Source organism: Alosa sapidissima, chromosome 19 (assembly GCF_018492685.1).
Source record: "Alosa sapidissima isolate fAloSap1 chromosome 19, fAloSap1.pri, whole genome shotgun sequence".
Taxonomy (NCBI): domain Eukaryota; kingdom Metazoa; phylum Chordata; class Actinopteri; order Clupeiformes; family Clupeidae; genus Alosa; species Alosa sapidissima.
This window is the reverse complement of record NC_055975.1, coordinates 17065632-17081540: the sequence shown is the minus strand read 5'-3', so window position 1 is coordinate 17081540 and position 15909 is coordinate 17065632. Positions and strand designations below refer to the sequence as shown.

Genomic DNA, 15909 nt, shown 5'->3' with positions numbered 1-15909 from the left:
GAGATGAAGACACCATTTCAGTAAATGGGAGGTGTAGGTTCCTTAATGTTTTATTTTGTCATTCAAAAATATTTTTCACATACAGAAATTCTATGATTATCAAAAATAATCAACATCAATTTAGTTGTGCATCCTTTGTGAAATCAATCTGTAATGATTATAAAATGAACACACAGACACACACACTCACATTTTAATTCATTCAAACAAGGTCATACATCTGCAGGTAGCCAGCATCAACTTGTGGCGTTGCACATATCTGATGTGACATAATCTCCTCCACTTGTGCATTGTGAGCCAATCCGGCACAGTGTGTAGCTTTGAGGTGTACACCCTTCAGAGGGATTTCCTGTTTGTCTTTGGTGCACTATGGGTAGGGTTAATAAGTGCTAATCCTCCAGCAGGATCTCTACTTCCTCCATCGGTGCTCTGAGCCGTAGCTCCTTCTCAGTCATCAGGTCCAGGAACTCAGTCACAGCATCTGGGAACAGCAGCACTGCATCCATATACAGGCCCTGAGGACGGACGGACAGACACACACACACATTTACTTTTCAGAAATATGGAGTAATGCAAGCTTAAATGCAACCTCTGAAATTCAGAGGGACTTAAAATGTATAATTTTTATTTGTATAGGATATGATTAGTCCATGTGTACCTTGGCCCAGGGGATGTTCTGAAGAGCTTTGTAGAAGATCCCTTTGGCCCTCTCCTTGTTGCCCTCTGAAGCCTGTTAGAAATAAATAACCCCTCACTCTTCAAATCTAGAGAGCTTTTTGACAACCATTCACCTTTTCCACTACAGATTTTTTTTTGAGTTTTGTAGCCTCTTCATAACAAGTTATTTGGCATGCATCATAGTATTGCACTTATGCATTTCTTTTTCAATTTCTTATGCAGACTTGCTTTTGATAGTTCAGACTGCTATTTTTTCCACAGGTGTTTCATCTGGAGAGCCAGCCAAATGTAGCCCAGCTAAGACTAAAAATCAACTCGACGAAATCTGTGTTAGATGTCAACGGTTATAACAGCTTTCTGTGTCTGTTTACCATGAACTTGAGGTACATCCTCCAAAGCAGCGGACACTGGGCTCCCTCCTCTGTTGCCGTGGCAGCCTCAAACAGCGACCGGATACGGTTGCTCAGTCCGTTTTCCGGTATTGTGGGCAGAGTATCTCCAATTCCACCAGACCTGAATATTAAGGAAACCAAACAAACAAACAAACAAAGTAGACTGTTTTCACTTTGAATTCAAATATTGTATTTGAAAGAGACATAACATCTTCTGGGGGAAGCTACATTAGAATCATCAGTCTAACCTTTGCACAGAGTCCAGCAGCTCTTTCCTGCCCTGCTCCGCCCAAACGGCAAACAGGTATGGCACCACGCTCTGGTCACTCTTAATCACGCTGTGGATAAACCTCCGCGCTCGACCCGCGCTGTGGTACCGTGCCTCAGCCTGCACGTAGAGGTGCCACAAGGGGGCGCTGGTGGAGAAGTGAGTGAGGGCTGAGGTGAGTGCTTCCCTCAGGTGGACCAAGGGGAACACGGAGGTGCTGGTGTGGTGGCGCAATAGCGCCGCCTGCTGAACAGCCAGGGCCTCGCACTCTCCAGTAACACTAATGCTAGTAGCCTTACCGCTACTGCTATTAGCATTAGCACTACTGCTATCTACCGAGGTATTTTGCTGAGTCGTACTAGCATGCTGCCCCAGTCTCTCTCTGGCCTGCCTATATACCATGTTAGCGGCGTCCATACCCACAGTCAAGTACTGGAAGAGAGCATAGCAGCCTACAAGTCCTGCTACATGCTGGGCCTTTTTAGAGCGCCCGGCTTCCAGCCCAGCTAAGCAGACCTCCACAGCCTGCTCGTAGGACTTCCTGGCTTTCAAAATGGCTACCGGAGCCACCTGCCCTGAGAAAGGGGTATAGGTCGCCTCCTCGGCTAACTTGGTCAAAATATGCACAGCGGCGGACGACGCGGGGGCAGTTCCTGCAGCGCTTTGTCCTTCTGCCCGCCACGTCTCTTCCACCTCTAACTGGGCATAGAGCAGGCAGAGGTGGCACAGCGCAGTGTCTTTGAGCCCGCGGGCCACGCCCATGCCCAGCGCCGTGTCGAACACCTTGCGCGCCTCCTCCAGGTTGCCCAGCAGCCACTCCAGGTGGGCGTACTCGCGCCACAGGCCCAGGCGCCCGCGGTTCTCCGGCTCCTTCAGCAGACGCTTGGCCAGCCGCTTGCTGCGCTTGCCCTGGCCGCGCAGGCGCTTCTTGTTCCCGCTGCGCACACACCTCAAAACCTGCCAGAGAAGCCAGGAAGAAGGAAGGATTGTTCATAAACAACTGACTGCCAATCCCAGTGGTGTTATATGGACATATATTCTGTGCATGATTTTGTGTTTGTGGATGCCTATCTACATGTTACGTACGTGTTTGTGAGCAAGAGCCTATTTATCAGAAAGTATGTCAAAAATATGTCTAAATGGCCGTGTGTCGCTCATGCAATAGCACATGACAAAAACATGCCCTCATTCAACATGCCCTCATTCAACAAAGAGTGAACACACAGATTAAACTTCAGCTCTTAGAGGATAAACAGACTCAACTTAAGCTCTAAAAGGATAAGATGCTGGAAACTGATACGAGGATGCTACAAACTGCCTTGGGTAGTCTCAGATTTATGATCTACACTTGACAGTTCTGTAAATCAGGTCCTCCCAATATGAAGCTGCTGCACTGCAGGTTAGGAGAGTGAAAAGTGGAGCACACAGGAGCAGGATGCAGGGGTGACGTGAGGATGGAGGACACCACGGCACACTGCGCTCACCTTGAGCCTCTCGTACTGCAGCCAGCTCAGGTGGAGCACGGCCCTGTCCTCGGCAGGCAGCAGCGGCGCCACCTGCTGCAGGACGTTCTGGACAAACTCCTCGCCCGGCTTGCACAGCCCCGCTTGTTTGTGCGGCGTGCCCAGGACAGTCATGTGGCCCACTGGGCTGACTCCGGACAGTGACGACGATGATGACGACGACTGAAGGTGGATGGAGGTCAGAGGTCGCTCGGGGTCCCGCTGGTCCTGCAGGAGGGAGAGGTCGTCCAGGAGCAGGCTCCGGAGCTGGGAGGAGGAGGAGGTGGACGAAAGGACGGGGAGCCCCAGGAAGTGGAGGAAGCTGGCGAGCAGATGGAGCTGCAGGTTGGGCCGGGTCACGCGGATCATGGAAGGGCCGATGTCATCAAAAAGCACCTGCGGAGGTGAGTCAGATGGCGCTGGTCAGAAGTCAACAACACACCAAGGGAGGACTGATATGCAGGTGAGTGTATGTGGGACACTGCTTTCATCGGGTCACATCGTGTGTGTGGGGATAAGATTTGAGAGAGTGAGGAGAGATAGAGATAGAGAGAGAGAGAGAGAGAGAGAGAGAGAGAGAGAGAGAGAGAGAGAGAGAGAGAGAGAGTGTGAGTGAACAAGATAAGAGAGAGAGAGTGAGTGATGAGATTTGTATGTATGACCAGTACCTGTCTCTCGGGATCTTCGCAGTCTTCCTCTGATTGACCTGTGCTTTTGTCAGGTCTCCACGGCAACCAGTGGTTGGCTTCACGTGTTGTCTCCACATCCAGCCAGATCCTCCACTTGGGCAGAGTCTTATCCTTCACTTCCTCATCATCACCCTCATCGTCATCATCCTCATCTGTCCCAGAAAATAAATAGAAATATACAACAATATCTGGACGAGTTAAAATACCGGTATATAATATTTTCTTTTATGATTATACTCAATGGGACAATTTCCCATTCATGGATTAAGCCTAGTCATAAACTAAAAGAACTTGAAAGACTTCAATAAAAATACCCATTGAAAAAAGCTTTAGTCTAGGCCTGGGCTTAATCAATATACGGGAAACTGGCCAATTGTGTTAATTCACAAACCGGAGTCTGTCGACTAACCTGCCTCACTGGGGACCAGCCAGCCCCCCCTCTCCTGCTGCAGCATCCAGGCCTTCCAGCCCCGCGCTCCCTTTTCCCCCACACGCGGCTCCCCGCTGTCCCAGAACGGCTCGAAGAACTCCACCTGACAAACCAGGGTACCAGGGCAGAGTTAACACACATCAGATTGTTTTAATGACGAACATTGAAACACCTACTACAAGACTGTAGGCTTCTGTGGACGCACACAAAAGACATACACACTTACGTACCGAACTTAAGTCACAACACATTTAACGGCTGTATTCTTAAGGGCTCCAATTACATGTGCATGTGCGTCTGGCTGTTTGATGAGCTTGCTGGTCTGAACTTAATTTCTATCGTATTGGTTTGTTTCAACGCTGAAAGAACAGTTCAACAGATCAGATCAAGCAGCCCAGTAGAGACTATAGAACGAAGCAACATCTATAAAAACAATGGCTCCTGCCCTGGCGAGAGGAGAGTGGTAGAGTGGAATGAGTGAAAGTCGATAATAAAAGATGACATTCCCCCTCGGACCAGGAGCGAATGACACTTCCAATCACTTAGCGAGTCGTGGCGAAGTACCGCGTCAGCTTCAAAGGGCCAAACTCCGCCATCTTAATGGCCGCTAATCTAATGCAGTCAGCACTTCAAGCGCACGGGGCCAAGGGCAGCATTGCCTCATACTGCAGGAGGAAGAGGAGAGTGGGGCGAGAGGGAATCATGGCCAACCAATCCGAATGGAGATAGGCATGTCAGCCAGCCAATCGTAGAGGGATTTCTCTACTGCTATTGGGATGGGGGTGTGTGCTTAAAACACAAGGATGGATGTCGGAGATGAACTCAACCATTTCCCTAAGGACTCTGACAGTGTCACATATTAGTTGTGCCCTGAATATGTGGGGATATTTAGGTCAACACCAAAAGTGATGCTAGGTATTCCTATAGTACTGCAAGACAAACTGTGAACATACACCTCTGAAAAGACAAAGTTGTAAAAATGATAATGACACCACTCAAGAAGACCACTAGACTTTAGGATATCAAAAGCAAACAAAATTACAGACTTAGTTTTTAACCTAACAGATGCAAAAAGGTGTTTTTAAACAACACTGATTTTGTTTCGCCAATGTTGCACTCTTGATATTCTACAAATGTCAATCCCCAAATCTAAACAAGAACATAATTGACCACAGTGTAAAAACAATAAGTGTTGTTGTTGTTGTTGTTGTTGTTGTTTTTCCTGATAAAGACAACGCTAGCTAATCAGCATCTGAAATGTGCTCATCTGGTCCAGGACACGTATGTGTGACGCCTCACAGTCACAAAATATGCACAGTCACATTTCTCATCAGACAGATCTACAGAGAGTGAGAGAGCAGGACATTAATGCTCGTCTGTTCCTGCCGGGCTCATTATCGCGCCGCCTAAACAGGCGCTTGTCATTCGCCAGCACACGCCGACCAAAAACAAGCATCTGCGCCCGCCTGGCGTCACAATATCCCAAGCTCATCAGCACAGGGCGGCCTGGTGCCTGGTGCCTCCTCTTCAGGAGCTATTTCTGAGCAGAGGGAAAATATGAGCAGTAATCCCACCGACACACACTCAGTGGGGAAGGATGGGTAGGTGGGTGGCAGCGGAGCGTTAATTGCATTTCTGTTATTGCTGTTTGTGGGCTGTGTATAGCTGTACAATGGTCAAAGTAGCAAGGAGGAGTGTGAATGAAGACTCACAACAGGGACGCACTGAGCACACATGCTGTGCGTGAATGTGTGTGTGTGCGTGCATGTCATTACCATGCTGAGCTCAAGGGTGTGTCTGTGTCTGTGTGTTACCTGCTGTCTGGTGGGAAGCTCTTTGACGCTGTCCGGCTTGAAGAAGGTGAAATCCAGCAGGCCCTGGAACAGACACACGGCCTTCTCTGAGTGGCCTGCCTGCCGCAGGAAATGACACTGCTGCAGGAAGATGTCTAGAGGGGGGAGAGGACACACACACACACACACACACACAGACAGAGCAGAAGGCTATCAGAACAGTGGACCTGCTAAATGACAGAATATATACTACCTCTATAGTGTAGCTTTTACTTTCAAAACCAATAGCTTCAAACCAGTAATGGTGGTGCCATTCCAAAGCAACTGTTTAAAAATGTTCTTCTAACACTCTAATATTTCTATATGTCTAACTTCTTTTGATGGGAACACATGATCTAGGAAAATCGCTATTTCTTCGTGGTTCCACGCCATTGCTGTGGATAATACATCCTTTCGACAACAGACCCTACTGTAATATATTGCACCTTTGAGGAACAGAAAACCAGAATCATCACTTCATCGCAATCGTCACCTGACGTGCACTATTAGAGTGGCCACCAGAGGGCACCTGTGACCACACACACACCACACTGTCCACCTCAGCGTTCTTGAAAAACAGAAAATACTCTCCGTCTCAGCAGTTAAGTAAATCAGCACAGCGAGGCTTTCTCCTGCAGAACAACGGAGTGCCTCTGAAGCACACAGCACAACGGCGGCCCCCCTCACAGCCTTGGCGCTGCTGACAGCTCCTCTAAAAGGCTTTCACAGATTGATCCGTCACGTCCAAGAGTGCCGTCGTCCACAGGTTGCCCGCCTCTGACATATTCATTTGGCTAATGCACACACCAACATGCTAACTCTGCACTCTGCTCCACTCACAACTGAGCGGGAGCAGGAACAACAACAAAAAAAAACACTCAAACCAATTCATCCAGAAGCTCTGACAAAAGAAACAGTGATGTGGTGAGGTGCTGTATGCGAGATCTAGTCTAGTAAAGAGACACTGTGGTAGCAGCTCACTGGACAATACAGAAGAGACAGACAGAGACAGACTATGAAATTGACAGATAGAGATACAGGAAATAGGACAGAGCAAGAGACAGAGAGCGGCGCAAAGAAGAGAAAGAAATAATTTGTGCACCGTGTGTTTTTATGCAAATGGAGCGGGATTATTCACTGTCCCTTATCTTATTACATACCAGTATGCAAATACCAGGGTTCCTACACATTTTCCATTTCAAAATTCCATATTTTCCATACTTATTTTTTGTAATTTTTTTTTTACTATATTTGACTATATTTTAAAAACTAGGGTAAAGTATAAATTACTTGCACAAAGTGCAGTGTAAAGTTGAAAGCTAACCTCACCTCAAACATATTTGAACAGTTCATAGTTCTCAGTGTGGTCTCACACATTGGTGAACAGGCAAATATTGTAGATGCAATAGTCCAGAAACACAAACAATTTTTTTCCATAACCTCTTTTCTTTTCTCCAGACCTGAAAAATACTCCAATCAAATTCCATACTTTTCCATACTGCGTAGGATCCCTGAAATACACACACACACACACACGCGCACACACACACACACACATACACACACACACACACACTCTCCATCATGCGCGGGTCATCTATTAGCCTGTGTCACAACCACACTAAGAAGAGATGGATGATGACTGACGATTCACACACTGAGAGAGGAGGAGTGACAAGAGAATGGGAGAGAAACGAGAAGAGAAGAGAGAAATGAGGAGAGGAAAGGAGAGGAAAAGAGGAGAGGCAAATAAGAGAGACTGGGACAGGAGGAAAGAAGGGAAAGTGAGAAAAGCACTTACAGTATATTAGATAAGGATATTAGAAGGATAAGGTACAGAATATTAGAGGGGGAAATGAATGGAGAGAAAAGGAGGATAAAAGTAGGGTCGAAACAGGGAGTTAACAACAGAAGCAAAGACAGAGAAGACATTCTATCACAAAGACTCAATAAATACAAATATACTCCCAAATTTACTCCAAGATGGGATGTTAATAAAGTCTAAAGATTAATAAAGATGGAGATATGGAGGAGGGAAAAGAAGGATAGACAGAACATTGGGGCACTGGAGGATAAAGAGGAGGGGAGGGGAGGGACGTACCCAACATGTCCTCCTCTGCCCCGGGCAGCGCTGGGTGAGACAGCATGCTTCCGTCGTCGCACGCCGCCAGTGTGGTCAGGCACTTCCCGTACGCCGCGCTGGCCTTGGTCACGGCGAACGAGCCGAAGTGGCCCTGGCAGAAGCGCAGGTAGCGGCGCCACAGCGAGGCGCTGTTGGGGTGCAGGAAGACCAGCTTCTTCCACTCCTTGAGCAGCGCGGCCGGCTCCCAGAGCTCGCGGCACACGGACAGCCGGGCCAGCTGCAGCGCCACGCAGCCCGGGTTGCTCTGGACCGCTCGCTCGCAAACAGCCAGTTTCTTCTCCAGCACCGCGCGCGTGGACACACGCCGGTGCTCGGCAGCGTCGGCCTCACCACCACCACCACCACCACCGCCGCCGCCCAGCCCTGCCCCTGACGCCGCAAACTCATCCTGTGCCAAGATAGAGGAGAGACACACAAGAGACATAGGAAGGGTCGAAATTACTTTAAAATAGTAGGTAAATTAAAAAGATTAAGACTGTTGTTGATTACTAAAACAATTTTGCATCCCCAAAATCAAAGCTAAGACAACTAGATCTCTAAGTTACCAAGTCAATAATTATTTGCATGTGCACCTGCAAATGTGTGTATGAGAGAGATTAACAGGTCTTTACGGGGCTTTAAAGGGTTGTGTGTGTGTGTGTGTGTGAGAGAGAGAGAGAGAGAGAGAGGTATGTGAAGGCTCCTTGCCAAAGGCGTACCTGGAAGCGTATGAACTCCAGCCACCCCTCTGTGTCGGTGGGGTTCTCCCTCACCCTCCGGTTGAGCTCCTCCACCCTCGCTGTGAGCCTGGCCTCCGGCGTGTCCGCGCTCTTCCTCTCTTCTCCACCCTTCTCCTGATGGGGCGCGGGCGCCTGACCTTTGCCCTCCAGCCAGAGCGCCGTGCCCGCGTCGTACACGCCCAGCGGGTTGACCCACGAGCACGAGCCTTTAGCGGTAGCGCTAGCCTCCTGCTCGGCAGAGAGCGAGGGCAGGGGGATGAAGGAGGTGCCGCCGGGCTCCTCAGCACTGCCCCCTGGTGCCGGTGGCCGGGATGGCAGGGCGTCGGAGCGGAGCAGCTGGCGAGCCTGGGAGGAGTAGTAGCGCTCAGTTCGGCGCGGTGCCGCCCGCTTCTTCTCCTGGCCCGCCGGCTCATCCCAGCTCACGGCCTGCGAGCGCGCGTCCAGTCCCAGAGAAGAGCTGCCCTTCCGCTTGTACCTGAGACACAGAGGAGTTGAGGGGGTCGGATAAAAATAGAGTGAGTGGTTTTGGGTTGCATTGCAAGTACAGACCCTAAAAGCAGTAAAAGCAGTAAAAACGTGAGAAATATGTGGAAAAATCATTGGGACCAGACGTAATAATATACCGGTAAATATAATATAATATAAATGTCCATGAATTGTGTGTAATATATATATATATATATATATATATATATATATATATATATATATATATATATATATATATATATATATAAAGTAGCTGAGTTGAGTAGCTGATTGCTGATAAAGAGGCTGATGATGACCTAAGACTACGCTCCCGCTCCCCTCTCTCCCTCCTCACTTGGTGTGAGTGACCTTCAGGAGCAGGGAAAGGCCGTCCACTGCAGCAGGCTGAACTGAGCTGCAGCTAGCGTATCAATAAGAGTGTACTCATCGGGTATCGATCTGATATCTCTCTTTCTAGTGTGTGTGCATGGGTGTGTGCGCCTGTGTGTGTGTGTGTGTGTGTGTGTTGGGAAGCCGGTATCTGAGAATGGAGTAGAAAGAAAGCTAGAGACGTGGTGAGGTTGTGAGAGAGCAAGTGTGAGCGTTAGTGAGTATTGATTGCAGTCTATTGAGTTACAGATGGCTGCTTTTGACTCCTCAGTCATTTGGCTCTGGTCCAGGAGCTGAAGCAGTGGCGGTTCTTTAGGGTGCCGAGTATAATATACTGCTCCCACATCTTCATGAAGAGCTTAACTGGTCCTGCGACTGACACTAAAGAACATGGAGAACGTATGTGTCCTTTCAGCAGAGACTGTCAAGAACTGCAGCAATCACAGGTGTACGGCGCAGTTCCTGTTATTTCTGTAAGCTAAAATAATGTACAAATAGGGAGATCTTCAACCAGATCATGTCTGGTTTAAATCCATCATAAACTGTTTACTGTTTTTAAAGCAAAGACTTACACTGTAACATTAAAAAAGTTTTTTTTTTTTAAAAAAAAACATGAAAAGATGAAGGACTAAAAAAATCCAAAAACCTCAAATACCTCACTCATTTCTATGCCGCATGACAGGGGTGGTGGGGGGGTCTACCTGGGAGAGAAGGGCATAGAATGGCAAGATGCCCTCACCCTGCACAGTTGCCAGGGGGCTGCAGTGGTACGGCCAGACTGGGTGAGACTGGGTGGCAGCACAGAGAGGATGACACTTGAACATTTATGTCTCTAATACGACAAGATGCTCAAGTTCTCTTCTTCCAACTCTCCAAGACACCCATTCACTGATTTAGTGACAAATACACTCATAACTATCCTGAAATAGCAAAAGACCACACACAAACAGTAGCGCTCACAATCACACATACACGGAGGGCTCTCAATATGTCCTAATGGAGAATCTGGCACACTCTTTGAATGGCCTTCAGCTCCCTGTTAAGTTCCTCTGAGGACAGCAGGTGAACTTGAAAAAGGAATGTGTGACCAAACTCGCACACGAAGAAATCACTCATTTAGTTTCAAACACAGACACCCATGAATCAAGGGGAAAAAATGGTATTTAAGGAGTCAAACAAATCTTCTATATACCGGTATCTATTTTTTCACATTCCTGTAGGGTATTTTTGCCATAGCAACCTTTCCAACCGCAGCTATTTCTCAGAGCAAAGTGTGTCCCTGTCGGACAGACTAAAAATGGAAGCAGAAGCACACAACACATATCTAAACTTGTTTTGTGGAATAACGTTGACCAAATTTGACTCTATATTGTGTCCTACCCCAACACACATATTTGGGGGGAAAAAACAGATCTGGGGTGAATTTCCCAAAAGCAACATTGTGCAACAGCCATTGTCAAACACTGGCGAGCATAAACTTTTGGACACTCCCTCTCTTAGTAATGGTGGTTGCACAATGACGCTGTCTGGATCTGCACCCTGGGATGTTTGAATCCGTTCCCAAGGCTGCAGCCTCAACGACAATCCAGGGAGTGTGGGGTGAAAGCAGCAGACCTTAGTGCAGCTGAGATGTAAAGGGCTTTGTGTGCTAGAGCAGGGGTTCCCAAACTTTTCCACTACAAGGCCCCCCAAATACCACTAGGTTCTGGCCAAGGACCCCCTTTATGTGTTATTAAACCTATGGACAATACTACGGCAAATGTAAAAATACATTAACTTAATCCTACAGTAATAATTATTTTAGCCACAAGCATTTTGCGATGGAGCATACAGTGTGTAAAAATTGCATTTGGGGCTTTCTGCTATATAAGAGCCATCACTCTACTATTATTCCCAGTCATTATCATGGAAAATATAATGTTCAGATATGCGACAAATTATTATAATGCCCTTGTATAACAGCCTCCCCTCATAGTAATAGGTATATTTTTTAAAAAATGTAAATGTATTTATTTATTGCTTTTATTTTTCCTTCCAACTTGCTGAGGCCCCCCTGGCACCCCCTCGCGGCCCCCACTTTGAAAACCACTGTGCTAGAGGGTTGCGTTCAGCGCGGTACACTCAAGAGCTCCCGGGTCACCTTGCGACGTCCCCGCGGTAGAGAGACTTGTACTGCCAGTTGGCTGGGTCCGCTTTCCTGTCCACACAGAAGAAGCCATCCGCCGCAGACTCCAGGTCGTCCAGCCATCGGAACCTGCCCTGGCGGACCACCTCCACTGGAGACTCCTGTCTGCAAAAGGCAACCCAACCCCATAATAATAATAAATAAATACAAAAGACAAAAGCATACAAGCATTAAGCATTACCTTGGGCGTCTCTGGAGTCCTTACACAACTGAACAAGAGTGTTACAAATGAGTGTGTCTGTGTGTGTGTGTCAGAAATAGCAGGGAAAGCAAACGAAGCCGTAGCGTCAACCAAAACGGACTCCTCGCCATGGGAGAGGGAATAAGAAAAATAGCTAGAGAAAGTAGGAGAGGGGGAGGGGGAGGGGAGAGAGGATGAGCGGGAGAAGGGCTTGGAGAGACAGAGGGATGAGGGTATAATAGGGAAAGAAACAACTGTGTGTGTGTGTGCGTGCCTGTGTGTGTGCCTGTGTGTGTGTGCGTGCAAGTGGGAACAAGAGGGAGGGCAGTACAGCGATTAAAAAGAGGCCGATTGATGGCGATTCTGCAGAGCATAGCTTCTTACTGCCACAGTACAGATAGAGTTGAGCCTTTTAAAGTTAAAGACAACTGGAAGTCTGAATAAATCTGCCGGAGGCAAATAGAGCAGCCCTGAAATGTAAACCTGTATGCTAAGCTAAACAAAGACCAAAGGCCAAGCAGTTTGCCACCTAAATCATTATTGTGTTATATTCACAAAGTAAGTGTGTTAAATGCACGCATGTGTACTGTATGTGTGAGAGAGAAAGTGGACAGAGAGGTAGAGAGAGAGAGCAGAGTTGCAAAAGGCAGTGGCACCTCTGAGCCTCCTTCTCCTTCTTGAGCAGGTCACTCGGGTAGACCGTGTCCGAGTGTGAGTCATCACTGTCCGAGCGCTCTCCCGCCTTCCTTTTGTGCTTCTTGTGTTTCTTCTTCTTGTCTTTTTTCTTCCGTTTCCTGTGTCTTCCGCTGATATTTTCATCTTCACTTTCTGGCTCAGAGATTCTGCCGTAACTTTTATCACTGACACTAACACAGGGACAAAACCCACAGTTAGCCATGCATTACTTAGCCTTTTAGCGGTCACCATGGGCTTATGTTTGCATTTGTATAAATTGATCCTACAGCTTGCTGGATATCAGTGTGGCCTACTGTATTCTCTATGGCTTTGATGAAACACATTTGCTATAGGGCTTACAGTACAGTGCATACAAACAGAACATCAGAGAGAGGAAGCGGGGGGTAAAAACCGCATCACCTGGGCTCCTCTTCCTCAGCCTCCTTGGCCTTCTCCAACACAATGTGATGGAGCGCTAGGGCATCATCAGAGCGGAAACTCTGATTGCTCAGCCATTCCGTCTCTGCTGGTCAGGGGACCGAGGAGAAGTAGAGAGGAGAAGAGAGGCGAGGAAAAGAGAGGAGGGGAGAGAGAGAGAGGGAGAGAAAGAGGAAGAGGGAGAGAGAGAGATGACCAATCAATCGCAATTATTCAGCCAGAGGGGTTTTAGCGTACAGGATTAATCACAGCTGCAAATAGCCAAATGGGATGCAGAGAGCCCCCCAGTCCTTATTGAGGCAGCCACAGAGGAGATCGCTGATGCATCAGTCACTCCAGGTCAATATGCACAAAACAATATGGTCGATCTGCTACAACACTGACTGTCAGTCCAGGTATTTTTTGAAGGGGGGCTGTATTTTACAGAATACATTTATATTCTATTTCAATTTATGACTAAAACTCTTTAAGAAAGTATTTTACTGGTATTACTTGTCAACAACATGAGAGCATGAGACATTAGACCTGGGGATGAGGGTATACTTATTAGCAGATTCTGGTAACAACGCATGACCCTCTAAAACACAGCATTGCATGGTCTCATGAAACAGCTTTTAGAACCTAGGCTACTTATCTCCTATATTCAAACCAAAAATCATAATTTTTATATCATAACAACAAACAATGCCACACTATTCTCCATCGTCCAAAATAAGAGCGTAAAAAGATGAAGACAGACAGGTATTTGTTTTAACACTACTGTTTGAACAGAACACTGCTGTTGCAAAGTCAACAATTTGGAGCAAACCCCGTGTCAGTCAATGACTGTAATGACTCAATTATACATTTTGTACACACATTGTCTTCTTTATGGAACCACATTAAACTTGTATTTCAGAAGCGGAGTACAAGAGAGCTTTATAATCACAGCATCCATATCAAATATTCTGTATTATGCAGGCCTATGAAACAGAAATAAACACTTAATTCGTTAATGAAGCCAGGTGTAAAGTCACCTACTTGCATGCCTGAACCTGGCCTGAACTACAGGCTAACGGCAAACATCTAGGCTATATTTTACATTTTGAAAGTGTTCAAGTCTACTTCTTATCCGACAAACCCAATCATGTCCGTTACAGCACCCAAAATGTTCTTGCACTGTTTATTGGAAGGTTAGATTTCCTTTGTAGGGTACCAAAGATCTGGCATAGGGACTGCAGATTTCAAGTAAAATCTGTCCCATATTTTATGGGCCATATACTATTCTACCTATTTAATCAAAATATTCAAATATAAAGTAGGGCCTAAACATTAGCCGCTTTCAATTTAACCATAATACCTAAATACCTATGGCAAATACAGAAAAGTAGACTGATAGCTGCTATATAACTGCCCATCAACATACCGCTGAGTTAGAAATGTGCAGGCTACCCTCAGTGTGGTGTGGGTCGAACGACCTATGATTCATTTCAAGAGACAACACAGACAAGCCTCATGAACGTTGCAAGTCAGTGCTACATGTAAACTGCCTTATGTTAACCATCAGTATTTTCTTAATGTATAACTTCTTTTTACAACCTAACTGAAGTCGAATTCCCTATGTGTAGCAAACTTCAGGCGTTCTCCCCGCAAGATACCACAGAAACAAGCAATATCAGTCACGTGCTCAAATGAAAACAAGTGTAGGCTATGACATGTTGATCATTACGCGAAATGTCAAACTTCACTTCATTCGGACCTTACCTTTCACCGAATTGTCTTCTTCTTTAGTTGATATTCCACGAAACGCTGGAAAGAGGGCCATTTCGTCTTGCAAACGATTTGAAAGTAGTCGCAGAAATATTACGTCACAAGTCGCAACCCAAACACACGCGCAAGTTTTGATCTGACAGCTTGCGCATATGTTTCCACATGGTTTCCACCCTCCTGTGTAGGCTTTACTGTCATTTCTATCAACATTAGGAAATAATTAATAAAAGTCATGTTTGACTTTTATTTGCTTTATCATTTCAGTTTTCATGTGCGCATTTATTTGTTCCCAGTGTCCTGGTTGTCATAAGCTGCGAGTTGTCTTGCATTAAGTGGAAATGTGGAATTCTGGAATATGTTAATTTTGTCATTGTGACTGTAACTCATTATTTAGGAAAGACTGACTTTTTTGACTTGTTAAACAACAAACCAGTTTAGGCCTTTTTCTCGTCAATATATGAAGATTTTGTTCTCTACGTGCTCACCCCGACGTTAGTAACCTGATCACAAAACTGGATGGTGCACCAGTTGAAATAACTAGACAGCCAAGTCTTGAGCGCAGGTTTAGGCTACACTTCACATCAGAAGTGTTAAAAAGAATGTAGCCTACCCTACAATAACCACAGCCTTATTGCCAGCCTAGTGGACGCGCTATTTTATACAACACACCATCTATTCATCGTTCAACTAGTCCCAAAATAGGCTACGAATAACATTTTAGATGGACCTGTCTGTTATTTTAAATTCCGCGACGGTTTGCAAATAGTTCCATGATATTTCCAGTCGCCAATCATTTTACACCACACATCCTCAAGGAGAGCCGTGAAGAGATCTATATTCCCTAAGCATACGAGTCAACCAAATAACTGTCAGTCGCAATTATTGTTTAACGATAATATGTTAACAACCAAAAGGATGTACAGCATAACCAACTATGGTTACCAATGATGTATTCTTACATCCACCACCAAAGCTAAATTGAGCGCCATTGCTTGACGCATTGCAGATCTAACGTAACCAATCATAGACCTCCTTACATGGAATATACTATTGCAGGTCTGGAGTAACCAATCGCGCAACCCCACACAGAATTAGCCGCAATTTCTCTAGCATCAACAAAAGAGAGTAGACCACAACGTGCAACGTATTCTTCCGCCGAAATAACGTAGT

At 46.3% G+C, this 15909-nt stretch overlaps 1 protein-coding gene across 3 annotated transcripts; it reads right to left on the bottom strand.

The window, feature by feature from the left end:
• Positions 1-15: 15 nt before the first annotated feature.
• Positions 16-15684, bottom strand: nrde2 (NRDE-2, necessary for RNA interference, domain containing). 3 transcript variants are annotated; one of them, XM_042072856.1, is made up of 14 exons: positions 14734-15684; positions 12973-13078; positions 12534-12737; positions 11652-11801; positions 8633-9128; positions 7893-8322; positions 5774-5907; positions 3939-4062; positions 3509-3681; positions 2823-3236; positions 1319-2295; positions 1050-1191; positions 659-730; positions 16-515 (listed from the first exon to the last, which is right to left on the bottom strand). In XM_042072856.1, the coding sequence occupies exons 1-14, from the start codon at positions 14792-14794 to the stop codon at positions 390-392; spliced, it is 3609 nt and encodes a 1202-aa protein (XP_041928790.1). In that variant the 5' UTR covers positions 14795-15684; the 3' UTR covers positions 16-389. The 3 variants fall into 3 exon arrangements, with proteins under 3 accessions (XP_041928790.1, XP_041928788.1, XP_041928789.1); XM_042072854.1 differs by having other exon boundaries at positions 12534-12743; positions 14734-15683; XM_042072855.1 differs by having other exon boundaries at positions 12534-12743; positions 12973-13075; positions 14734-15683.
• Between the last annotated feature and the right edge of the window lie 225 nt (positions 15685-15909).